Raw genomic sequence first — 26,389 nt, forward strand, 5'->3', positions numbered from 1 at the left:
TCACACATAGAATGCCATCTTGTTTTTTACCCTTTCTTTTTCTTTAATGGTAGTCACATGATCACATTTTACCTTTGAATATGTTTGAAGGCCAAATATTAGTCTATTGCCCTGTTTTGCCTGCTTTGTGCACCTCTTCCCCTGCAGTAGCAGACATTGGCGATTGGACTGTGTTTACAGTGAAGTTAAATTTCAAGCCGGTGTAAGAGATGTCCATCAGGACTCATTGGGTAACCATGGCCGTGCACACAGTGGTTTGTTTTCCCCCATACTGGCCCTTCACCCTGGTGCACTGAGGGACAGTGTAGTGACGCTCCACCTAGCAGGTCAGTTCCTAAGCCCAAGGACGCAAAGTGAAGACATTGTCTATAAGAATATGTGTTTGAAATGACCCTACCAAGGTTTCCCCAAGCCGTTACTAAAGAGCAAGTTCTGTTCAAGGAATGCTTTTAACCCTTTGCGGTCCAATGTTATTTTTGGAATTCAAACAATCTGGTCCAAATTAATTGACGGGATTGAATGTTGAACTTTTTAATGTTCTTACTGCTCGACGTTGGACCTGCTCCTAGCGCCTGGTCTGTCGAGTCAGCCTCGAGGTTGGACCGAAAAGGGTTAAAATGGCATGATGGGTTATGTATATATTATGTGTGTGTGTGTATATACATATGTATAATGCGTTTTTAAAATCATAACCCCACGGTAAAAATATGTTTTGATTCATTACACAGGTTATATATAAATTACTGAGCAAACATTTCATAAAACAATAGGAAATGCAAAAGTACTCTGAAGTCTTCTGATGTTCTTTTTCCTTTTAAAATGCCAGTTGTGGCCCATTAAATTGCTTTTACTACCAGCTAATGGGTTCCAACCCCACCTGTGAACTGTGCCGCCTCAATTTGTGATTGTCCCCCATCATCCCTCTCCTCCCTGTGATGCTCTCCAGAGAGAGAACTTGAGTGAGGGATTGCTGGGCAGCCTAGTCCAGGGCGCCTCTCCAGCACCCTCCCTGGTCACTGGACACTCACTCTGTGCCCCATGGGAAGGAAGCTCACTCCCTCTGGGAGCCAACAGAATCCTCCTGCTCCGCAGCCCTGACATTGAGGAAACCATAGGGAGTTCAGGATAGAGGACTGGGAGGGAAGCAAGGGCTGCCCTTGATCTGCAGGCGGAGAGGGGGATTGGATGAGCTTGATTGGTAGAATTCTGTCCAGTGGGTGGAGGTTGCAGAGGGGCAGGTTTGGGCTTAAGGTGAGTAATAGGCTAATTTTTGTTCTCATCTAAGTCCCATGTAAAATTCAGTTTGTCCATGTGTTCCTTCTAAATCCCACCCCCCACCTCCCATCTTCAGATAGGTGGTTTCCCCAGTGTGGTGCAGAGTAGAGCTGTCACCTCCTAGGATTCGGCGCCAAATTTCCCTTTAATGCAGCAGGAGCCCTGGCAGCAGCCACCCCTCTGTGTGTGTGTGTGTGTGTGTGTGTGTGTGTGTGTGTGTGTGTGTGTGTGTGTGGTTTGTTTGTTTTTACTAAAATGAAGAGTTTTACCTGCTTTCCTGGCACATAGTATTTCCTGAAGCCCCAGCTCTGTAGCTTGTCCAAAAGTTCCCAAAAGTTAGAAATTTAGCTCCCGAGAGTCAGAGAAGGAGCACAGAGGTGACATTTGTTTCCTGAGGATCCGGGCAGGGAGGCAGGGATTGCTTTTCTCTGAAGTTGAGCTCCTGAATGGGGTCTGCTCTAGGATCGATGGTTGCATTTCTGAAGACAGGCACGGCCAGTATCTCTTCTCAAAGTCTTTCCTTTATTCTAACTGCAAAATAAGTGTCCCCTTGATGGTGACCTCCACAGCGGCTGTGTCTGATAAATGTAGATCACTCTAAACAGAATTTCATTTACTGGCAGACTCAAAATGAGGCCCTGTACATCTAGGAGGTCCTCATCCCCCTATCCCAACCCCTTCGTGATGATGTCATGGGGTTCACTCAGGAGCTTTGCTGAACATACAACAAGGTAGCGTTTGATGAATGGTGATGCCCAGGCTCATGTTCTCGCTTATATCCCTCGGAAGATGCTCCGATTAGCCGGGCTCGTCTGTGAAAGCCCAGCTTTTCCATGGGATTATCGCTAAGTCCCTCCCTTCTCTTCTTTCTCTCAGTAGTGTTGTGGAAGGAGAGAACACTTAATTCTGGTTGAATGTCAGCTGGGATAAACAGAAACAAACTAGAAAGGACGGATTATGTTCTAGGTGGAAAAGGTAGAGATTCCATTATGGAATAAACACGAATCAGCAAGTTTGTGTTCTGCCGTCTCTCAATGCTGGTCTTCAGCACGTTAAGGGAAGCTGGTAATTATAGTCAAAGTAATAACATCAGAGTTAGGAAATAGATCCTAAGCTTTGTAGCCCTTAGCCACATAAATTTGTAGCATAGTCAGATTTTTCCCATAGCGTAAGTGTCCAGGTTAAAATAAGACATAACTGACCCCACATCACCTCTTTGAACCTCAGTGTTCTCATCTGTAAAAAATGTAGGTGGTGGTCCCTACCTCACAGAGTTATTCCGAGGCTGAAATGAGGCAATAAGTTCTAAAATACCATGCATGTGGCCCAGAACTGTGCAGATAGGAAGTCGTGATACCAGGTGAGGCATTCACGTCTCAAAAGACCAGCACCTTCACCTTTAAACATAAATTTGAAGGAATCCTGAGAGTGATCTGTTCAAATTGCCAAAATGATCTCTCTCTCTGGCCCCTGAGCACTTCTGCTGCATCTGTATTGTATTTCAAGAGGTTTCGCTTTTGTCATCTTGGCCAGACACTGGCATGTCTATCCCATTTGAGTCCGGGCTTTAAAAAAGAGTGGGAGCTAGCGGCCAAGTGTCACGGGTGTGCCGCATCCTGAAATAGAACGCTCTGCAGGGCCCTTCCCAGCCTGCACGGCGCTGTGGATGCCCCGTCTCCCGTTACCTGGCTGGAGGGCAGGCTCACAGGCTGGTGAGGGGCCTGATGATTTACTGAGCTCTGCCCACACGTCACGCCCCGGGTTTTGAAGTGATATTGCTTACAAAGAAGTGCCGAATCCAGCTTGGAGGTCCCGGCAGCCTGCAGTTGACGGTTATGCTTTTGCTGGAGCACCCACAGTTCCTGGGGCACAGGAAAGAACCCAGCTGGGTGCTTGCTCCCCAGCCAAGGAGATGTCTCCACAGACCCTCCTCTCCTCAGCAATTCCATGCAGAGCATACGTGGGTGTGCAAATGTTGCGTTCCGAACAGCAGCCCCTCCAGTGTGCAGGGGCTGCCGGTGCCAATGCCTGTCGTTCCTGGAGCTCTCAGACACCCCAAGTTTGATTGGGGAGGTCCAGGCCGAGGGTCTGGGCACTCACTGACCAGCTGATCTTTGATGGGCTGCTTCCACCCCGTCCATCCCTGCTCAGCCACCCCTAGGACAGCATGTGCTGGCATGAGGCTGGCTGGCCATCGGCCCTGCCAATCAAGACTTAGGCAGCCACGTGAGCCATTCTTCCTGAAGGGGCAGCTTTGAAATGTGCAAAATGGTACCTGATGCTTTAGGTTAAAATGTGCCTTTACTAGTATTTTATTTTTCCAATGTACAGGTCTTATCCTTGATGCATCAATGTTGTTTTGGGTGTTGTTGTTATTGTTGTTTTTGCTTATTTCAATTTGAGTATGATGAATTAATGAAAATAATTGTTTCATAGGCATTTGTATTTCCTACAACTGAAGATGGATATTTGTGAAGGAAGGTAATGAGAATTTTGCATTCCTTTTTTCCCTGTCAGCTGCCAGATTAGCAAAATCCCTGCTTAAAATCGCATGAGCATGCGCCCCTGGTAGCAACACTAAACGTCCACTAAGAGTGGATGTTGAAAGCAGCATTCTGTATGCTTTGGACATGTGTTCAACTCCATCCTTGTTTACAGAGGCGAAGGATCGATAACATTCCTTTCGTGCTGTTTCAATTTTGTTAGAAAAGGTACAGATATCTTTCTGGTAAAGACCTGAGAAATTTTACAGGGAGGGAGGGACCCCGAATGTGAACAGGGCCTCCTTCAGGAAGGCAGGTCAGGCCTCATTAGGCCCACTTTGGAGCCCCTAGTACCTGCGGGTGATTCATTTCCTCTCTGGGACACTTTGCTCAAAGACATGAGCACCTGCCCATGGTTCAGCACTTCTTGTGTATCGGGACTATCTCAGTGGCTGGAAAGTGAGGCGCAGAAAGCTCAGGGAGGGCGGGAGACACCAAGCCAGTGGTCCCTGAGCCACCTCCTCCAAGTCCTGAGTTTGCGCTTGGCTTACGGAGGAAAATGCAGCAGGTAGGCTGGTGGGGACGGCTACCTCACTCCCATTCCCCGCATCCGCTCTCCTGCCCGTGCAGTCCTGCTGAGGACGGTCTTCAGGCCTCCGGCGCGCTTTCGGAAGGGAGCTTGCAGGCTGCTGGGGAAGTGATACCAGAGCCCACGAAGCAGTGAGGACCAGGCTGAGCGTGGAGAGCACGTTGTCCTAGGGTTTGAGGAGGAGGAGGAGATGCAGGTGTGGGCTGGAAGTCTTTGTGCACTGCTGCGATGAGCTGGGGTTGGGGTGGGTAGCGCAGTGAGGAGGTGTGTCCCCCTGGGTGGTGAGTGAAAAGATACCCCTCCCCTCACTCATTGGTTTGTCTCACAAACACTTCGCAAGCACCTGCTATGAGACAGGCACTCGACTGTGCTGGTCAGTGGGGCAAGGCCCTGCCCCTTCAGGAGCTTTCAGTCCAGCTCTCCAAGTGTTGGAAATCGGTCATCTTCAGTTTTTCTTCTCCAGACAAAATACCCCTTGATAGTTTTATGTGAATTGATAGAATTCCTGGCTGAGAACCCTGGCATCCTTGTCACTATCAGGTCTGCAGGTGGCCCTCACCACCTGTCTGAGGGGAGAGTCCTGCCACTACCAGCTACTTCTCAGGATCTTTTGACAGATCTAGTGGATCTAGTTCGAGTTCCTCCTGGGGATGGAATCATGCCCTGACCGAAGGCTTCAGTTCCTTCTGCTGAGATAAGTGATCTCGTCCCCCAGATGGAGACCCCAAAGCCCGGAGAGAAGGAAAGGGGTCTGTTAGGAAGATGTGGCCTGGGAGCGGGCCAGGCAGGAGTACAGTGCAGGCTTTCAGTGCTCTCTACTCGGTACCATATTTACACTCTGAGTGGAGATGTTTTCCTTTCTGACTTCCTCGTAGGCTTGTTTCTTCCATCTAGACTGGACCCCTTTAGCCTCTCCCCTAAGATGTTCCCCAAATCCCATTCAGCTGCTCTTTCTGTAGCAAGAACCCTGCTTAGATTCCACTGAAGCCCATCTTGGCAGGAGAGTGAATGGCTGATACTTGCTCTCCCCATGGACTCTCTGGGTCTCCAGACGAACGAAGAGACAGTGAGCATCCCTGGATGTATCTCCAGACTTGGAGAGAGCATTTAGAAGTGCTAGTCGGGGCCCCGCCGAGAGGGAAGGCTACCTTCCCAAGCAGCTGCAGGGCCAGCACACAGGCAGCGCACAAGACAGGGAACCTTGGCGGGCTGGCCAGATTAGTCAGAGAGGTTGAGGTGACTCATATCTTCATGGGCTGCCATGGAAACCATGTGTTTTCTTCACTTTCCCATGGGTTTTCTGGGAAGAATGCTTTGAAAATCTGTCTCTCCACACTGCAGGCCTTCATCCCTGCTGCTGGTTCAGCCCTTTCCCAATGTACCCCTCCCCCCTCGGGGTGACCCTGTTGGCCAGGCTCCTAAGTAGACTGTGGAACCCCAGGTGGAATGGAGAAGAGGGAGCACTCAGAGGATTTGAAATATGGACCAAGACAGAGATGGAGCCACTGGCAGAAATGGGGTATCCTGGAGGGCAGTGAGCTTAAGAGGGTGTAAGAACCAGTCCGACCTGGAGTCTGTGGACGCTTGGCAGATGGCAGGAGACTGAGAGGTGGACAGAGCGTTCCCCATAGACTGGAAGCTTCAGGGAGCAAACAGACTTAGGAATCTTAAACAACTAATTTAATTAGGTAATTTAAAACTCACTGGAGTTTTAAAATTTGTAACGCTTTTGTATTTTTCCCTTTTAAGAGAAGGTCACCCTTCTAGAAAGTGAGTAACTGAGACTCATTGAGTCAGCAGACCTCAGGGATTTCGTTAGAAAGCCCTATGAAAAGTCTCATGTCTTTACCAGAAAGATACGAAGGTCGCCCGTGGATCTAAACGTTCAATTTTCTCTTAGTGCTATGAGCCTGGCCTCTCTTGACCAGCCAAAACCCTGGCCAACCATGACCTTCAGGGTATATGTATTTATGTATATTATTTTAAACATGAAAAAGTGTTCTTTCCATTTTCAGAAATCTTTAGTGTTGCATTCATCTTTACTGCTTACTATTAGTTGTGTCATAAAATTGTCTTTGCTGTGATTCATGGTTGTGTCTCATGCTTCACTCAAGAAAGAAAAGACAGGTGATCAACGAGTGTGTCGGGCTCGTGTGCCTTTGCTAATGTGTTTTTCTTCTGACAGGTTGACCTGCCCTCTTAACTCAGCGGTGGTTCTAGCATCCTACGCAGTACAATGTAAGTCACAAGGGAGCGCGTCACGAACGGACGGCTTGTTCTGACGCGTGTATCGGGAAAGTCATCGGCTTCTCCTGTTTGGCTGTGTCCCTCCCTCTCCTGTGGGGGAAGCGTCTCTGGTTGTCCAGATAGGTCCTCTCTCAGCCTGACTTACTCTCTCCTTCAGCTCAGGGCTGTCGCACTCAGGAAGGTGGTTGAAGGAAAAAGCGTAGATGAGCTGTGGTGTGAGGGGAGCCCATAAAACGGAAGACACCTATCGCCAATTACCTTTGCCAGAGGCTTTGCTCACATTTTGGATTTGATTTCCACAACAAACCCCCGTGGTCACGTCTTACAGACCTGGAAACCGAGGCCCTCCTAAGTTACGGAATTTGCTGGAGGTCATTCCTGCCACTTGCTTTGTGTCACTCTACACGCTGCTGGGATCTTAGGAATTTATTTTTTAGAGTTTCCATAGAGCTCATGGGGAGATATGTGTATATATATATATATATATATATATAGACACACACACACACACACACAGACACACATATATATATATTAGTTAGTAGAAATATGAGCTATGTATGTAATTCTCGAGTAGCCATATTAAAAAAGTAAAACGAAACAGGTGAGATTAGTTTTAATATATTTTAACTGAGTATATCCAGAATATTATCATTTTAATATGTAATCAATGAAAAAATTATTAATGAGATATTTTACTTTTTTCTTACTAAGCCTTTGAAAACCCATCAGACTTTGCACTGGCAGCACATCTCGGTGTGGACTGGCCACCTTCAAGTGCTCAGTAGCCACATGTGGCCAGTGACTGCCATACTGGTGGGCAGGCAGAGGTGGACCAGGCGATGCTGGCAGTGGGTTGAGCACAGAGGACATGCTGGTCCTGCCTGGGGGAGAGGGAGGGAGTCTAGAACAGCTACTAGGGAGGATCCCCAAGCAGAGCCTCGAAGATCAGGTGGGAGTTGGAGGAATAGCATGTAAAGGGCTTTCCCAGCGGAACAGCTGGACACTTGAGATGCCACACGTTTGAGTTCCCGCGACATACTCTCTCTTTTTTACAAAAAGGAAAATACCAGCCAGAAGAACGCATGGAACTTAAAAGGCAAGGTATTTCCCATGTAGAAGCCCTCGTGTCCTTTTCCTGCTGCTATAATTAGCTTTTGCATGTATTGCTTGGGCGTTTGGTACAGTAAATAAAGAGTGTGGACGGTGGTCAGAGTCTAGGCTCCAAGTGACCAGCTAAGCAACAGTGGGCAGGCCCCTTCCTTGAGTCTCAGTTCCATTATCTGTTTAATGGGGATGAAAGCATCGCCTATGGCAGGAGTGTCTCTCTTGCCGTAATGTCTGATGTCCTTGGAATCAAAGTGGAAACCGCCCTGGGCTTTCCAGATGTTTGTCACTGGTTAACTTTGTTTCCCCCTAGTGGTCAGCACAGGACTTGCACAGAGTGGCCAGCTAAGATTTCAAGGGAAAACCACCCTTCAGGGATGTTCATCAGTCCTGTGTTCAGTTCAGACGTTGGTGGGTGACTTGCCTAAAGAGAGAACCTTGCTGTCCATGCTGGGTTGGGACTGCTAGTTATATGATGGACGAGGAATCAAGATCCAAGAGGGTCTTCTAAGATAACGAAACCAACAGAGTAAAATTAGTAGGACTCTGCCTCAAGGCTCAGGAACATCATTTGTAGCATTTGGTTGCCCTTTGGGGACATGGCCACTGTCATCAGCCAATGGCCAGCAGCAGCTCGAGCCTGGCAGGCAGGCTGGTGGGTTAGCAGGCACACTAGCCAGGGTGTTGATCACCTGTGTTCCGATTTGGACTGCTAAAAAATGGCTCTGTGGTCGAGGCAAGTCCCTTTTCCTCTCTGCACGTTCATTTCCTGCCCTTTAACATGAGGAGTTTGGATGCTAAGGCTTTCTCGAGCTTTCCTCGCTGTGGACCATGTCAGGACACCTAAATGACTTCCTGTAAAGGCCATTGCACACTTCGCTATGCACAGGCTCACCTGCAAGCCACATTTGGGCTGACATCATCCAGTCTGGACATTGCCGTGCACAGCTTAGCCACAGTTGGCTGGCCTTCACGGCCTGTGGTCTACCCTTGACCAAGTCTGCATGCATAGATCACTTGGCTTTCTGCCCTCTTCCCTTCCAAAGCTGAACTTTGCAGTAGCCTCCATACAAGTCAATTCTGAGCAACACAGCCTTGAGCACCTACTGTGTGCCATGTGTAAGAGTTAGGCCCTAAAGATGAGTTGGCCCACTCCCAGCCCAAAAGGAACAGTGCAAGGAGGGAATGGGCCCTGTGTGTGACTGGCCCTGAAGCCTCACCTCACTCTCCCCAGCCCACGTCCATGTGACAGAGGAGTGGTGTTTGACTTAGAAACCTTCTGTGCTGAGTGGGTGCTCTGAAATGATCCTGCGTCCTCAGAAGCCCCTTGACGTTGAAGCCAGCCACAGGAGAACGACATGAAAACCTTTGGAAAGATCTAGGTTCATATTTTTAAAAAGATGAAATAGCCTCTTTTGTCAAGAAAGTGAAATACTAGATTAATTGCCTACCAGAGCTAGGCCTCAGGGCAGCCACCCACACTGGTACCGGTTGGGTGCTCACTGCACAGCTCTCAGGAATGCCCATCACACCACAGCCCTCAGTGGGCCCTGTCTGCAGAGGGCAGTCCAGGACCTGGAGGAGAAAGTGCCATTAGGCCCAGGGGCTAGTCTGGGAGTTCCTCTGTGGGCCCCTTTCCTTTTCCCCCTCTGGTTGCAAGTCCCCAACATTATTTCCCTGACAGCCCCAGCATCTGTCTTCCTATCTTCTGAGTCCCCTAAGAATGTTTCCTCCTTCCCCAAAACTCTTCCCTCAGCCTTGCCAGGGCCTAGACCAGTGGTTCTCAACCTGTGGGTCGCGACCCCTTTGGGGGTCAAACGACCCTTTCACAGGGGTCACCTAAGACCATCGGAAAACACATATATAATTACATATTGTTTTTGTGATTAATCACTATGCTTTAATTATGTTCAATTTGTAACAATGAAAATACATCCTGCATATCAGATATTTACATGACGATTCATAACAGTAGCAAAATTACAGTTATGAAGTAGCAACGAAAATAATTTTATGGTTGGGGGTCACCACAACATGAGGAACTGTATTAAAGGGTCGCGGCATTAGGAAGGTTGAGAACCACCGATCTGCCCGCACGTGGTATTTTGTGGAAAAGTCACACTCAAGGGGCCAAAGAGCCGCATGTGGCTTTCGAGCCACAGTTTGCCAACCACGGGCCTAGACCCTTCACCCCCACCTATTCCTATTCTTCACACTCCCCCCACCCCAGGGCCTCTGAACACACCCTGGTTCCCTCCCTTCCACACTTCCTGAACTCCAGGGGGTGAGTCAAGATGCAGTCCTCACCTGGTTCTTAGAGCAGATTGGCCCAGTGTTAAAACAACCTTGGGGCACTGCAGAGAGAGAGCTGGCACGGTGCCTGGCATCCAGAGAGTGGCATTGCTCTGAGTGGGTTCTCGTATTTTTCTTTATCCAGGGGTTTAAGCACAAACTGCTGTGCTGACCAGATGTGGGATTAGAATAGGACCTGGATTCAAACCGCCCCCCCCCCCTTTCCTTCTCATGTGACCTCAGGGACAGAGAGAATTTGGTTGGAGCACGCTGGGCAGCACTTCGCCCGTGGGGAGAGTTCAAGTAGTAAATGTGGAATCCGGAGCTAATGCAAAGCTCAGGTTCCTGTGGGGGCAGAACTTTCGGAGAGAATATTTCCAATTAATGTTTTTCTTGTGATGCCTGTAAATGCAGACCTTGTTGAAAGGGCAATTTCCTCCCCATTCTGTCTTGCTAGCTCATTTTGGAGACTATAATTCTTCCATTCACCATCCGGGCTATCTTTCTGAGAGCCAGTTTATACCAGATCAGAACGATGACTTTGTCACGAAGGTGGAATCGCTCCACGAGCAGCACAGGTGAGAGCAGGGATGGGGTGGCCTACTTTGGGAACCCCGGTGGGTACTGTTAGCCCTGTGTTTGCTCTGTTCTCCTCGCTCTTTTGTTCACGAATCCTTTCAGGATGTCGGGGGTTTGCGAACCTTTGAGCTGTAACGAGGGCATGTATATTTGGCAGGACTGGCTTTCTGTAAAGTGTAAAATGCGGTAAGAGTTCAGGGCGATTTGCTGCCTTCTTTGTCAGGATGCAGTTGAAATCCGTTAACTCCTGAAGGAAAGGCCCCTTTTAAATCTGACTGCCCCACTAATGGGCCCTCCCAGGCCACCCTTTGAACAGTTCACCCCATTGAATAAAATGGCCCGTGCCTTCAGGTGGGGTCGAATGCACAGGCAGGTGGACAAAAGTGCTGACAGGCTGGCTCAGTCCGCAGCCCTCTCTTGGCATCAGGTCATGAAATTGCCTCACTTCCAGAATGGAGCCCCAGGCGTCTGCGGCTGCCTGGGGCCAAGCCTCACTGCAACAGACACGCCCCATCTGGCCTTCTGGTCCCTCGCCTCAGCTGACTCACAGCTGCCGGCCCCCCCTGACTGGAAGGCCGGGTCTCAAGGGACCTCACATGCTTGGGAAGGCCATAAAAACAAAGGCCAAGCACCCAGCGTCCCTTCTAAAAGGCACCGCCAATCCTGTCTCCCAGAATTGCTCCCCCGGCAGGAGCCAGCGTCCTAAAATAGTACGGTGACGTTTGGAAGTTGGAGGCTGCTGCTAAAAGGGTAGATAAAGGCAGAAAGACCTACCGAGCACCTACTAAGCAACTTGGAATAAGTAGGGTGGGGATTCCGAAGGCGACAGCCTTTGCTCTCTGATCATGGAGAGCCTACTAAAGGAGAAGGCGTATTTAATAAAGAAATGATGGGCTAGAAGTCTTAGTGGCCAAGAAGGAAAACCTGGTTTAGTAGAATTTAGGGTTAGACTATGCTTAAGGAATTTAGGGTTAGGTACCATGAGGCATTTAGTAACCTTAGAGTAATGCTATCAAATTTTTTAGTTTTGTCTTCATTTTTTTAAATTGGAGTTGCCATCCTCTCGTGGGTGAACGCTGTATCTCCTCTCTTCTGTAGTGGGCTGAAGCAGTCAGAAGCGGAATCTTGCTTCATCAACATAGCACGGACCCTCGACTTCTATGGCGTGGAGCTGCACAGTGGTAGGGTAGGTACCTGGGGCACATTTGGCTTCAAAAACTTACTTTGATTTTAATTTCTGAAACTTTGGAAACTTTTATAAACTTCTAAAAGTCTTGCTTTTGCAAAAAAAAAAATAAGACCTTTTTTTAGACGTTTGGAAGTTTATAAAGTAATATTGAGTTTTGCTGGTTGTTTCTTCAGTTGCTTTTTTCATGGTTGCCTTTGTACTTGAAGACTTTATTTGGGGAAGGTCATGAGGATTAAAAACAAGTAATTTTTGTATGGCCATTTTATATTGTGGTTAAAGAAGCAAAAATGGTATAGAAGTCTGTTTTCTAAGTAACACTTTAATGAGCTAAGGTTTCTACTATTTAATCTCAGTGCTGCTCAAATTAGAGCTAATTACTCAAATATCATCGTTTTTTAAAAATTATCATTGTGTGATTATGAAAATCAATATTTTAAATTGGTTGTGACTTTTTTTGTTGTTAAACTTCATCTGAGGATATTTTTTCCATTGATTTTTTTTTTTATAGAGAGTGGAAGGGAGGGAGGGAGAGGGAGAGAGAAAAAAACATCATTGAGAAAGAGACACATGGCTTGGTTGCCTGCCGCAGGCGTCCCCAACCAGGGCCGGGGATCGATCCTGTAACTCAGGTATGTGCCCTTGCCCAGAAATCGAACCTAAGACCCTTTGGTGGTTGGGCCGACACTCTAACCACTGGACAACACCAGCCAGGGCTGGCTGTGACTTTTTAAATAAAATGGACCAACATCAATTATTTTCTGAGCACTTTCATCTGCCACACAGTGGCGTATTTCCCATGGGGTATTATCATTACTCCCTTTTTACAGATGGAGTAACTGATACTCGTGGACTTAATAGCACATAAGTAGTGGCTTCAGTACATGATCCCAGTCCTTTCTAATTGATATCTGACCTTTATTTTTTATAGCTTTATAAAAAATAGCTATTTTTTATAGCTTTAATTGGCCCACATCATATCCAAAAGAAAGAAAATAATTGGTGGAACACCTAGTCATTTGTTCCAGATGGTCTCATATGAAACCATAAGGTCTCATTTAAAGATTATAGTAACCTTTGAAATTGGTAGTCTAATTATCTCATTTTGCAGATGAGGCTGAGGGAAGTTGAGTCAATGGCCAAATTTTATCTCTGTATTATGTTTTTGGAATGCATACAAACACTTTCTTCAGGCCCGTAACTGTGGAAGGCAAGTTATGACATAGGTAATAAAGTAGGAAAAACATACTGAATCTAGCCCTAGCTGGTTTGGTTCAGTGGATAGAGCATCAGCCTGCAGACTGAAGGGTCCCAGGTTTGATTCCAGTCAAGGGCACGTGCACAAGTTCCGGGCTCAATCCTCAGTAATGAGTGTGCAGGAGGCAGCCCATCAATGGTTCTCTTTCATCATTGATGTTTCTCTATCTCCTTCTCCCTTCCTCTCTGAAATCAATAAAAAATAATAATTTTTTTTTAAAGATACTGGATCTTACAAAATATGAACTTTGGGACTTGACCATTAAATTTTATTCCATTTGCAAATAATATTTTCTCTCTAGTGGAATGTGGTGGAGAACTTTCTTCAGTGGTGAAGTAGGCTTTATACCTGCTCCAGTTGATCCGTGTTCTCCCCACCCCCAGTACCCCATGAGGGTCCTGAGGCCAGCTGACACCTGCAAGGTATCAGAGGGAGTTGGGTTACCCCTGGCGATGCCACATCAACCAAAACCCCTTAAATCTCAGAAACTTAATACCACCAAGTTTCTCAGTAGTTCAGAGTCTGCAGCGGGTCCTGACAACTCCAGGGTGGCCCTCCTCCACGTATGACTCAGCAGTCTAGGCCGCCCCTGTCTAGTGGCCTCACCATCTTCACACAAGGCCTCGCGCCTGTCACAAGAGGAAGCTGGGGGGTTGCACACCACTCGTAAGACACACTGTCACTTCCGACCGTATAGCACAGGGGTCCTCAAACTTTTTAAACGGGGCCAGTTCACTGTCCCTCAGACCGTTGGAGGGCCGGACTGTAGTTTAAAAAAAAACTATGAACAAATTCCTATGCACACTGCACAGATCTTATTTTGAAGTAAAAAAACAAAACAGGAACAAATACAATATTTGTATTTGCATGTGGCCCGCGGGCCGTAGTTTGAGGACCCCTGGTATAGCACATTGGCCAGAACTAGTCCTGTGGTCCTGCCTCGTACAAGTGGAGCTGGGAGATGTTGGGATGGGCATGGGAACTTAGGGATCCGTAACTGTCTGTGCTGCCGGGGTTGAAGTGCAGACTCAAAGACCACAGACCCAGGAGATTGGAGACCCAGGTCACTGCCACCCAAGCCACTCATTGATTTCCTTGTTTTGCGCTCCACTTTGACTTTATTTGCTAATTTGTGTGTCTGTGCCACCTGCTTAGTATTTTCCCCTGTATTTTAATCCCAAGTGTCATGTTTAAATGCAACCCTTGTTTCCACCAAGGAAATTTGGTTTCACTTATGTGTGTGATTTCGGTTGGGTGCCCAATAGCGAATGCTCTCTGGATCCTTCATGATATCGGCACTGTGTTCTTTGACCAGTTTTCTAATTCCCGTGTTCACGTCATTTTCTCCAAAGTGAGTTGTCCCCAAAGCCTGTTCTGTGTTCTTTACTTATGTTCCCTAATTTCAGCCTGATAAAAACCCTTGGAGGTGGGCCCGATAATCCTAATTGTACAAAAGGAAAAACTGACCCTCAATAGCCCAAAATAACACAGACTGAGTCAAACTCTGCTCTTGCTTTGTAATTTCAAGTATCTGATCAGGTAAATACGGAGACAGGTGACTCAAGGGTAGGGACTCTTTGTTTTTTAATTTTTATTTATTGATTTGAGAAAGAGAGAGGAAAGGAGAGAGAGGAACATCAACTTGTTCCGTTTATTTATGCATACATTGGTTGCTTCTTGTATGTGCCGTGACAAGAGATTGAACTTGCAACCTTGGTGTATTGGGATGACGCTCTAACAAACTGAGCTACTGGGCCAGGGCCGGGAAGGAGCTGTTTTATTTTTAAATTTTATTTACTGATACCTTGTTTGCAAACAAACTTAAACTGCGTATAGTTGCGGTATCTTCCTTCTGTATCTTCGTTATCTACGGCACGCCTAGCACACAGGTTCTTAGCAGATGTTGAACTTAATTGGATTTATAAGCAGCTTTTACATCTTGATTGGATTTAGAATCTGTGGTTTTACACTCCATTCTAGTGGCAGGAGTTGAGATTTACAGAAAGCTGTGCAGGCACAGGGCCTTTGTGATTTTAATATGACACCTCATACCAACTGTTGAAAATGTAAACTCAAATTTCATCTCAGTGATTCTGTGGAATGAGCAGACTGGCCTGGTAACTTTTTGAAACCGGTGGAGGGGGTGTTACTGTCAGTGCGTTCACTTTAGAAGAACCTGGTGCTAATACTTAGATCTTAAGTGTCCATTAAGAGGGGATTTTTGCCTCTTTTCCATAACGTTTTCCCTTCGGAGCTTCTGCGCGTTGCTGTTTATAAAAGCATGGGTGCTTGGGAGATACCAGAGGACATGGGCCTGACCGGAACAGGCTGTGAATCTGAGCTCTTCCTTTTGACAGGACCTGCACAATTTAGATCTAATGATTGGAATTGCTTCCGCGGGCATTGCTGTGTACCGAAAATATATTTGCACAAGTTTCTATCCTTGGTAAGTGCAAACTGGTTCTAATTATTTCTGCATCATGCCTTACAAATATGCTGAACCAAAGTAATGTCAGCTCTAATTTTAAACGGTTATTTCTAAAAAGAGGGATGGAAACTCCCTCCCAAGTGTTCACCTCCAACCTCTGAATCTGATCCAGAGTCAGTACTTGGGAACGTTACTTTGGTTTTCATCGGCATCCCCTTCCCCACCCCGCGTCCCCCTGTGGTGATGTGGATAAAATGGTGCAAGGCAGGTTTTGGAGTTAAAAAATCCTGGGCAGTGCATTGGCCAGAATTCAGAGAACTTTCTCTGGGCAAGAACTGTGTTTTCAATGCGGTTTTTACTGATTAATTGAACTTCGTACCAAGTGTTCGGTTATGGTCTAAAAACCCCGGGGACCCAAGACTTGAATCCCCACAAGACAAGTCCATGGGCACACAGCGCTGTCCCCCGTTCAGACTTCACGGTGGAGGACTAAGAGACCCCGGCTTCAGGCATCCTAGTTGGCCACTGAGGTGATGCCTCCGAGCCTCAGTTTCCTCATCTGAAAACTGGGCGTCATAAAACGTACTTTTCAGGCTGTTGCAAGGCTAGATGAGGGACTGCTTGTAAAGCTTTTAGTAGGGGACCTGGTATATAAAAAATGCTCAGTTAGTCGAGGCTGTAATTGTGTTGTTATGCAAACAATCCAGGGGCTGCTGGACACGCAGCTGTTGAGTAAGGAGCTGAGATGTGGATCCTCTTTCTGCGGCTACACACCGCCCTCCCCCGTCTCCCCCAGGTGCACACCAGCTCATGCAGAGCTGCCACAAATGCAGCTGCAGCAAAGAGCACGCTGCCCATAGTTCTTGTTATTTAAAAGCTACATCGTAATCCAGCGGCTCCTATGTGATTCCTGGCTTCAGTCAGCTACTTGGTGTTGGGCCGAGGCGATGGGGCCGGGATCATTCCTACACGGAAGTAAACTCCGGTCATTGTGACCCTGGAGCAGAGGACGCACATTGGGAGGAGTCAGCCACCGCCCGGCTGATCCCCAATGTGCTTTTTTGGTGTGTTTTATTTCATGCAGGGTGAACATTCTAAAAATCTCTTTCAAAAGGAAAAAGTTCTTTATACATCAGCGACAAAAGCAGGTGAGTTCTGCCTACGCTTGCTTTGTGTCTCGTCTTTCACCACCTCAGCTCCTTCAGCGGGTGAAGGCAGTTGGCCAGGTGCAGAGCAGGGAGGGAAGAGCAGGGCTTAGGTGGGAAGAAAAAGGAACTCGGAGCCCGGAGGACCCAGCAGTTCTCTGTAGAACTCACTCTGTCTGGTTGGAGAAGTAACTTGCTTTGGAGTCAGATGATGGATTCAGGCGAGCTCTGCCACGTACCAACGGGGTGGGTTACTTACCTTCCCCTAGCCGAGCTGAGTTACCTTATTTACAGAAACGCAGCACTGCCTGCTTCTCGGGGAATCGTGAGGATTAAACACAAGAGCATTGGTCAGAGCGCCTGGCGCAGGAGCGTAGCTGTAGTGTCAGCAGGGTCAGTCCCTTCCCTTGATGTGTCCGAGTGCATGCTGGCCTTTGTGCGTGTCTCCTGAGAGGACCAGGCCACCAGGAACTCCATCTGGTTGACCGTGAGGAAGAAGGGCTCAGCAGTGAGGGAGCTGAGGCTCCCAGCTACAAAGGGGAGGGGCTGGAATGTAAACCAGAGCTGCCCCTTCTTCCAGGCACCAGGCTCCCTCTGGTTGTGCTGCAGGCTTTTCACTTACTGTCACTGTGTCCATTTCCCAGTGTTGCAAAGAGAGTGTGAACCTAGAATGGCTCCCCATCGCAGTGAACGCTTAGAAACAAGGGCACGAAAGCCCAGAGAAAAGCAGGGCTGGCCTCTGGGGCTCCCACCCCCGCCCCGCATCCCCACAGGATTCCAGGTGGCCCAGAAATGCACAGGATGGCGCTTTAACACGAAAACAAATCCTAAACTCAGGCAGCTGAAAGGAAAGCAGATAATTAAGGTGATGGTTCCGCATGAGCACTCTGTCTCACTCTGCTTTGTGGAAAGCAAGTAGAGAAATCCAGAGTGTTCCGGAATTATTCCTGTGGCCTGCTGGGTGGAAGTTCTCTCTCCAGGGGAGAGATTTGCCCGGAGCTAAATGTTCAAAGGAATGTATCGTACAGCCCTTCTGGTTGTTCCAAATATATCCAACCTAGAAACGTAGGCACCTTTGAAAGGGAGGTGCTCACGAAGGACCACAGATACTGACGAAGAGTAGACTCGGGTCGCCTTTCCCACGAGGAAGATGGTGAACCAGCCCACTCCTGAGCATTCCTGCAACACCGGGCTGTGGCCGAGGCCTTGGGGAGCCAGTTTCCTGCGGTCTGCCGCGTCTCACGTGACTGCCGCCCGCGTGGCGTGAGATGCCGAGACCTTGAGCCTACTTCTGTGCCGATGAAACCTCTACTGTGTTTCTCCTCCCAGACGGAATCCAGGGATCACATTGTGGCCTTCAACATGTTAAATTACCGATCTTGCAAAACCTTGTGGAAATCCTGTGTCGAGCACCATACGTTCTTTCAGGCAAAGAAGCTGCTGCCTCGGGAAAAGAATGTTCTGTCTCAGTACTGGACGCTGGGCTCCAGGAACCCCAACAAGTGAGTACACGCTGGTCTCCACGCCCAACTGAGAAGTAAACACGTCCTGGTCCTCACCGGGGGGTGGACGTGCTCAGTCCGGGGAGGGGTGGCATCACCCAGAGGCCCCAGGCGCTGGGGCCGGAGCTGCTGACAGGTCTCGGAACCATGGCTGCCGTCCCTCCGGGGGCAGTGGTGTCTCTTTCCACACATGCTCAGATTCTGCTCATGTTCCCATCGCCTGTTTCTGCCTCTCCACTCTGCTATCCTCCGAGCTCCCGAGCAGCCAGCATCACAGCTGCTCTCACACCGGGTCACAATAAGGGAAGCACGTGGCGATGACTCAGGGTCACCGTGGAGCTGGCATATGGGCTTTGCTGGCCCGCTGCCACTAAGACAGCCTTGCCCACAGAATATTCATTCCCTCAGATGCTTCGTAGTAATGAATGAATAAGATTTCCAGAGTCAAGTGACTGGTATGTGCTATATATAACCATCATGAAATAACAATTATAATTACAAGTAATAATTATAGCTGATCATTAAGTGCTTGCTCTGCATCATGCACATAATTATATTTAATTCTTAAAAGTACAATCCCATGTGTACTATTATGTACAAGAATAATATTCAAAGTATTTAATAAGTAGTAAAGTAAAAGAAATTAACCTATACATGTTTACCTTTTAATATAGATTAAAATTCATTCTCTAAATAAACTAACCATGCTTTGTATATTTTTGTGTATTTGTGTTCAGATTGCCTTCTAAGTACACGCTGTAGCAGAAATTGTTTATCAATTATTTAATTGTTTATCAATTATTTAAATGTTTTTTATTGATTTTAGAGAGAGGGGAAGGGAGAAGGATAGAGAGATAGAAACATCGATCAGCTGCCTCCTGCACGCCCCCTACTGGGTATCGAGCCTGCAACCTGGGCATATGCCCTGACTGGGAATTGAACCGGGAGGGACCTCTTGGTTCATGCGCTGATGCTAAACCACTGAGCCACCCTGGCTGGACTCAATTACTCTTATGATTTGTAGATCATTTGTTGGTTTGAGAAATTGGTTTTGTGATTTTTGCATTGTTGATGTGGCTGTTGCTAACTAACCAATACCCCTGTGTGAGCCGGTCTCTGATATATGGGGCTGTGTCAGATCAGACAACTCCAGTGACTTTCCTGTTTCATTGATAATCATTGAGTAACTATAGATTCAATAAGTAGGAAGTTTCTGTTAGTATCAGTGATAGGATTTATGGCGCTACGTGCTCTCTCTCAGTTTCTGATAAACCACAAACAAATACATTTTCAAAGTTTTTTGCTCTTATAATACTGTCTAGTATTTTACACATTCAGGAGATGTATTACTGAACAAGCCATGAGCACAACTTATTGGAATGCAGTGTTTACCTCAGTTGGACCCATTCCTTCCGGCCAGCTGAGAGCATGGGCTCTGGTGCCGAGCAGCCTGGGCTCAAATCCTACCTGTGCCACTTCTGTTTTCATTTACTTTGCTGCTTCAATGTCCTCAACTGTAAAATGCAGTAAACATAGAGTGTGGGGGAGGGCATCTGGTTATGCATTGTGGCATAAAAAGCTACCTTTATTTTGGTGACTTAAAGCAACAACCATTGTATTATATCTCAAGATTTTGTGGGTCAGGAATTTGGGAAGGCCTCAGACAGACAGTTCTTTGCTCAGCGACATGCAGCTGGTAGCTAGTCTGGTCTGAGAGTCTAAGACGATGTCTCTCGCACACCTGGTGCCTTGATGAAATGATCGGCAGGCTGGCTCACCCGGACCCCTCACCCTCTCTGTGTTCCCAGGGCCTCTTCATGTGAGCACTCCAGCAGGGTGGTTGGGTTTCATACACACAGGCTCAGGGCTCCAAGAGTCTGAGACAGGTGACTGATCATCATAAAGGCTGGATCCAGAAGTGGTGCAGCTGTGACCAGCTGCTCTGGGTCACAGCAGTCACAGAGGTGGCCGATCATCGTAAAGGCTGGGTCCAGAAGTGGCACAGCTGTGACCAGCTGCTCTGGGTCACAGCAGTCACAGGCCAGCCCGATTCAGGAGTCAGAGAACCTGCAGCCACCTTTCATTGGCTACTGGGGTCACTTGGGATGTTGGGGGTAGTCCAGGGGCACAGGTCAGCAACTCTTTACTACCAGTGTCAGCTTCAGTGTCCTGGGACATCTCAGCCCCATTTTACAGATGAGGAAACTGAGGCTTAGAGAGGTTCCACGACTTGGTGAACCCCTAGAGATACATCTACACATTTGCATATGAGACCTGAGAAGGTCCACATAAACGAAATCCATTCTGTGTTTTCCGAGCTTATGGGACAATGGAACACTCTTTTTTTTCCACAAAGAGTACCTATTAATAACCCATGACACATCCTTTGGGGAGCCGCTACGTTAAACCTCTGAATCGCCCGCTTGCTGCCCTCCCTCGGTGCTCTGCTCTCGGTCAGTGGTAATTTGGTGTAGGTTCTGGTAGCAGTGCTGTTGTGCACATTTTGATGAGGGTGACAGTGGTACTTCTTGTAAATTAGTGCAGTGATATTCTAGGGGCTGTTTTGTGTTGTTTGTGTCCTTGGGGATTTTGTTCTTTTGTTGCTGTTGGTGGTTTTAGGCTGCAACAAATATGTGGAATGTTTTCATACGACATCGAAACATTTTTTAAAATCTAGAAATCCCAGAACTGAGTTCCCCCTAAACTGGCTTCAAACTTCATCCTCTGAAATAATTCACTCTCTAAGGCAGTGATGGCGAACCTATGACACGCGTGTCAGAGGTGACACGCGAACTCATTTTTTTGGTTGATTTTTCTTTGTTAAATGGCATTTAAATATATAAAATAAATATCAAAAATATAAGTCTTTGTTTTACTATGGTTGCAAATATCAAAAAATTTCTATATGTGACATGGCACCAGAGTTAAGTTAGGGTTTTTCAAAATGCTGACACGCCGAGCTCAAAAGGTTCGCCATCACTGCTCTAAGGCATTTAGATAACTAAGATTTAAATTCTCGGTACAAATAAAATTCAAAAGTAACCTTCAGCTCAGCCAGCGTGGCTCAGTGGTTGAGCGTCAATTCCTGGCAAGGGCACATGCCCGGCTTGCGTGCTTTAATTAAGACCAAAAAAAAAGAGAGAGAGAGAGAGAAATCTTCACCAGAAGAGAAAAAATAACATAAAGAAAAGTCAGGAGAGTAAAGGATCGCTTCTGACCCCTGCACCTCTACTCCTGCTAACCTCGGCCGGTGTCATCAGGGTCCGGGGAGGGAGGGTGTGCAGAGCGTTCCACTTACACTGTAATGTCTTCCTTGTTGAACATGTCAGTGTAGAAAGTGAACCTGCATCTGGTTTTTCAGGTCTGTAAATAACCAGTATTGCAAAAAGGTGATTGGAGGGATGGTCTGGAACCCAGCCATGCGGAGATCCTTATCCGTGGAGCATTTAGAAACCAAGAGTCTGCCTTCTCGGTCCCCTCCTATTACTCCCAACTGGTACGTCCTCCTTTTTTTGTATTACTCACCAGTAAGCACTTTCTCTCAAAAACAAACAAACAAACAAAAACCGACCAAACAAACAAAAATAATGAATTCCTAAATCGAGATGGCCAACAACAGAATTTGCATCGGCAGGTTTGGCTGCTGCAGAGGAAACTGTTTTGGCGAAAGGCACACGTCTAGCTAAACATTGCCCTTGGCCGATAATGCCAGGATGTTCTTTTTTTAAAAGTTATTTGGTCTAGATTTGAGAACTGCAGCCTGCTGGAATGCCCTCTTGGAATGCGAGTGCACATGAGCAATTAATGTTCTAACAGGTCCTGTAATAAAGAGCGTGTTGAGTTTTATTTAATCTAATCTCACGTTTCCCATTAACATCACAGAAGAAACTTTGGGGAAACCTGATACAGGAGCATGATAGAACTGATGGGCGGATGTGCGATCCTCAGCAACAGTAGCAAATGCACTTGGGGAGGGAGCCTGCCACCGTTTAAGATGATGGAGTTGGGGAAAAGGAAGGAAGTGGCAGTTGGGCACCAGGGAAGGGCACTGGGTTTGTAGCTGAAAAACCCAGGCTCAGATTTAACTTTCCTGCTCATTCACAAGTTTCTCTACCTCTCTGGTCTCAGTCGCCCCAAATATAAAAGGATTATAAAAATTGCCATAAAAGAAGTAATGCTAAATAAATAGTTTGAGGTGGGATTATTATTGTTATTTTATTACAATGTTCCCCCAAAGGCATCAAGCGATTTCTGTGAGTGCCTCCCCAGCACCCTGGCGTCAGCCGCAGAAGGGACACCCATCTGAAAACATTGCCCCAGCTCCATGCTAGGATAGGAGTGTGGCTCTCTGTTCTATTCACGAAAGACCTGTGAACCTTTAAGTTCCCAGGCTGAGGGAAATTCTCACAGGCCTCTGGGTAAGGACCTGCCACTGGAGCCCAATGCCCTGGGCAGGGATGACGATGGTATTTGTTGTTAGTCATAACAGGGCTGAGCAGATTTGCTTCTTGGGTTCCAAGATATGGGCCCACATTCTTAAGAGGTAAATTTACGCTATAAAGTAGCTTAATTTGCCTGAAAGTATCTTAGGCAGCAGTGCCAGGGACAGCAGAGGTCCAGGATGGCACCCAGGAGGACAGCTGGGTTTGATGTTGCCACACCCTTGGCAGGAGCTCTGATGCTATTTATAGGTCCTCCCTAAGGAGTTACCAGCCTTTCTGCTCTACTGTGGACACCGTGTTATTGATTGTCCAGGCCCAGGGGGTGGTGAATAGTGGAGGCCCTGACAGTCCCAAGGACAGATGGCTCACAAGGGGCAGGAGGAAAAGCCGAGGGAAAATAGAACTTAGAAAGCTAAGCTCCTGGAATCGCCACTTCAGTAGCCAATGCCCAGAAGCTGCCCCTGGCGTCCTGAGAACATCGCCTCTTCTGCTTTATTCTCAGGAGCAGGCAGGTGCAGCTAAGGCCCAGGGAGGTGAGGTGACTTGCCTAAGGTCACACAGCTACTGCTGCTATCAGAGGAAAAGGATAGTGCTGTGATGTCCATCTAACATCACATAAGGGATATGTTTTTACAGAGCGAACATTTCTTCTTGGATCAAGTGAACTCTGCATGAAGGGAAGTACTAGTAGTTGAAATAAGGTTTGAGTTTTTACTTCTAAACCTTTTATTTCTACTGTTCAAGAGAATCAGGAAAATTGTCTGATCAGCAGTCGGTATGGCCTATTATTTATGCATCGAGAGCTTGAGTTCTCCTTGAAGGTTGGCTCACCCTACATCAATACTCAGTGCCTTCCCAAAGGGCATGAACCAATCTCCTTTGCCTCTTTATGAAACTGAGCCATCTGGGGGCTGCACCGCTGGGCTGACAGTGTTGGGGACCCACGTGGCCCCTGGTGGACTCTGGGGTAGTAATGGGTTAACTGGCTTTTAACTTCCCAACAGCATCAGCCCAGTCATTCTTAGAAAGGTCAGGGCACAAAGTTAGATGGCTGGTGTGTGATAAAAAAATTTTTTAAGTGGAATTTGCTTTCAACACTTCACGCTCCACCTTTTCCCCACCCAGGCGAAGTCCTCGGCTCCGGCATGAAATCCGAAAGCCACGGCACTCTTCCGCGGATAACCTCGCCAACGAAATGACGTACATCACCGAAACCGAGGATGTGTTTTACACCTACAAGGGCTCCCTCTCCCCGAAAGACAGCGATTCGGAGGTTTCTCAGAACCAGAGCCCACGCCAAGAGTAAGAGATTGGGTTATTCTCTCTTTTTACTTGCTTGTGTTGACTGTTGAGGAGTTTGCTGAGGCCCAGGTGGCCGGAGTTGAGGGCTGGAGGCTGCAGCCAGCTCCCTAGGCTGCCCACTGGAAGACAGGCTGGGGGCCTGGGGTCTGGGGCTGGACTTCTCAGAGTCGTTACCTGTCCGTGAGCAAAGCTCAGTCTCATTCCACATTCCCCAGAGGCATAGACATGTTAACCACAGTAGTATTTCTCTAAATTGTCAGATTTTACTGCTGCCGGGTTCCAGATCCCTGGAAATAAGCTTCTACACAGAACCACGGCATGCCCTCTGGGGTTTTGTTTCCATTTGGTCTTTAATGAGTAGTTAATACAAAGAAAAAACATGCGTAGAACATCTCTGATTTTCTGTTCAATTTGTATCAAGGACAGTTTGCGTCAAGTTCTTTTATATCCCCACTCTCCTTTTTTAACTGTGACCAACTCCTCTCAAGGCCAGGAAAAAGATCTCTCCTAAAATACTAGCTTGAGTCCTATTATTATTCAGTAAGACGTATCTAATGCGCTAGTTCCCTTTTTGACTTGATTACCAGGGAGCTCAGAGCTCCATGACATGCTCAACTGAGTTGGCTTCCCTGAGCCCAGGTTTCTGATAGAGTCCCTACTCTTCCTTGCTTTTTAATGGGCTTTATTTTTTCTCTTGTTGTAATGAGTTCACAGTTCGGCCATATCTGTACATTGTAGGGTAAGCCATCTCAAACCATTCTTTGAAGTGGAGAAGATACAGGTCCTAAAGAAATAAAATGACATCTTAAGCTAAAGGGGGATGGGGTTAACTAGTCAGCCATGGCCATAGGTATCCATTCTGTGAAGTCCTATACTAACCCTCAAATATAAACATAATGCCTCCCCCAACAGCATAGGGTTCAGAAGGAGGCATTTTAGTTAATCAGTAACTTTTTACCACTCTAGCTCCTGGTTTTAAGCATTAAATGCAACCTGATTGTCCTCTAGGCCTCACAAGTAAATTGCAAACCTCGTTTCCCATGTAGTACAAGTGCAGTTGCTGCCTCTCTGCTGCAGTCACGGTTTCCAGCTTATCTGTGTTCTTAACACGTCTAGTTAAATAATCCCTCTGGCCATTATTTCCTCGTGACCCGAGCTTGGACAATGCTTTTGTTGAAATGATCACTATCTCTTGCTCCAACTGCAGGCCTGGTGAGGCTGCAGTGGAAACAGGTACGTTCCTCCGTGTGACCCCGGCTTTGCCAATCTAGAGATGCGCGTGCAGGCATGCATCACTCCAACTGGTTTGCGTCTGCAGTGGGCTTCTGTCGCTTTGCCGAAAGGAGAAGGAGGATTTGGGGACCTGACAGGGGCTCTGGGAAGCCCAGGCACAGCCTCGTATCAGATCTTCCCACCGCGGTTTGCAGTCTGGTTATGGAATTGTGGAGCAGCCAGGCTTTCCCTGACCAGTCCAGTAGCCACTAGCCACATGTGGTTATTCCAATTGAAATTATTTAAAGGAAAATAAAATTTAAATTTGGTTCCTCAGTCACATATCCTTATTTCAAGAGCTCAAGATCCACATGTAGGTAGTAGCCACCGTGTTGGACGGCACAGATGAAGTCTGTTTCCATCATCACAGGAAGTGCTGTTAACGGTACAGCTCAGCGCCAGGTGCAGGGAGAGGAACTCTGTTCAATGCTGTGGGGATGGGTTTTTTTTTGTTTGTTTTTTGTTTTAATATATTTTTATTGATTTCAAAGAGGAAGGGAGTGGGGGAGAGAGATAGAAACATCAATGATGAAAAAAAATCATTGATTGGCTACCTCCTACACATCCCCTACAAGGGATCGAGCCCACAACCCAGGCATATGCCCTGACCGGGAATCGAACCATGACCTCCTGGTTCATAGGTTGACACTCAACCACTGAGCCACACTGGCTGGGCAGTGAGGAAGTTTTAATCCAGCAGCACACTTTATACATCTTTCAAGGCTCATTGAGGAAACATCGAGATGAATTAGACCAATCTTGGCCTTCAGGGGCCTCTGGGCAAGCGGGGTAAATGGCACATGATCAGCCTTCATCGTCGTACTCTGGGGCTCTGTCCCTTTGCTGAAAGGAGAAGGGGTTCTGGGGAATTGTCTGAAGGTTCTGAGATTTGTGTGTCCTGCATCCGATTTCCCTGGTCTGCCGCCACACCATGGAACTGCAGAGCATCTTAGGCCTTCCACAGTCCAGTCCAGGAGCCCCTAGCCACAGAGGCTTTTCTAATTTAAGGTCATTTAAGTTAAATTTCAAATTCACTTCCTCCAGCCCTGTTTAAGACATTGCTGGCCCTGCTCACCCCTACGCATTGCACATCCATTCTTTCTGAAACTCTTCCACCAGACCTTGTAAGACATGTCCTTCTTGGGCACTTTTTCATTTTGCAGCTAGATGTTAAAAGTAGCGCCCTAGCCGGTTTGGCTTAGCTTAGTGGATAGAGTGTCAGCCTGCGAACTGAAGGGTTCCGGGTTCAATTCTGGTCAAGGGCACATGCCTGGGTTGCGGG

General features: G+C 47.3%; 1 protein-coding gene across 12 annotated transcripts in view; it reads left to right on the top strand.

The window, feature by feature from the left end:
• PTPN3 (protein tyrosine phosphatase, non-receptor type 3) overlaps positions 1-26,389 on the top strand; it is a 109,528-nt gene that overhangs the window by 40,545 nt on the left and 42,594 nt on the right. For 8 of the 12 annotated variants that reach the window (XM_014534413.1, XM_014534416.1, XM_014534415.1 and 5 more), the window contains 9 exons: positions 3,712-3,756; positions 6,533-6,585; positions 10,451-10,571; positions 11,671-11,758; positions 15,374-15,462; positions 16,529-16,592; positions 17,919-18,091; positions 21,453-21,587; positions 23,659-23,835. In XM_014534413.1, the coding sequence (XP_014389899.1) occupies positions 3,712-3,756; positions 6,533-6,585; positions 10,451-10,571; positions 11,671-11,758; positions 15,374-15,462; positions 16,529-16,592; positions 17,919-18,091; positions 21,453-21,587; positions 23,659-23,835 (945 nt within the window). Of the gene's footprint in view, positions 1-1,893; positions 2,007-3,711; positions 3,757-6,532; positions 6,586-10,450; positions 10,572-11,670; positions 11,759-15,373; positions 15,463-16,528; positions 16,593-17,918; positions 18,092-21,452; positions 21,588-23,658; positions 23,836-26,389 lie in introns of those variants that run through there. The other 4 variants (XM_014534417.1, XM_014534424.1, XM_014534418.1 and 1 more) reach the window with 2 other exon arrangements.

Source organism: Myotis brandtii, unplaced genomic scaffold (assembly GCF_000412655.1).
Source record: "Myotis brandtii unplaced genomic scaffold, ASM41265v1 scaffold13, whole genome shotgun sequence".
In the NCBI taxonomy this organism is placed as follows: Eukaryota; Metazoa; Chordata; class Mammalia; order Chiroptera; family Vespertilionidae; genus Myotis; species Myotis brandtii.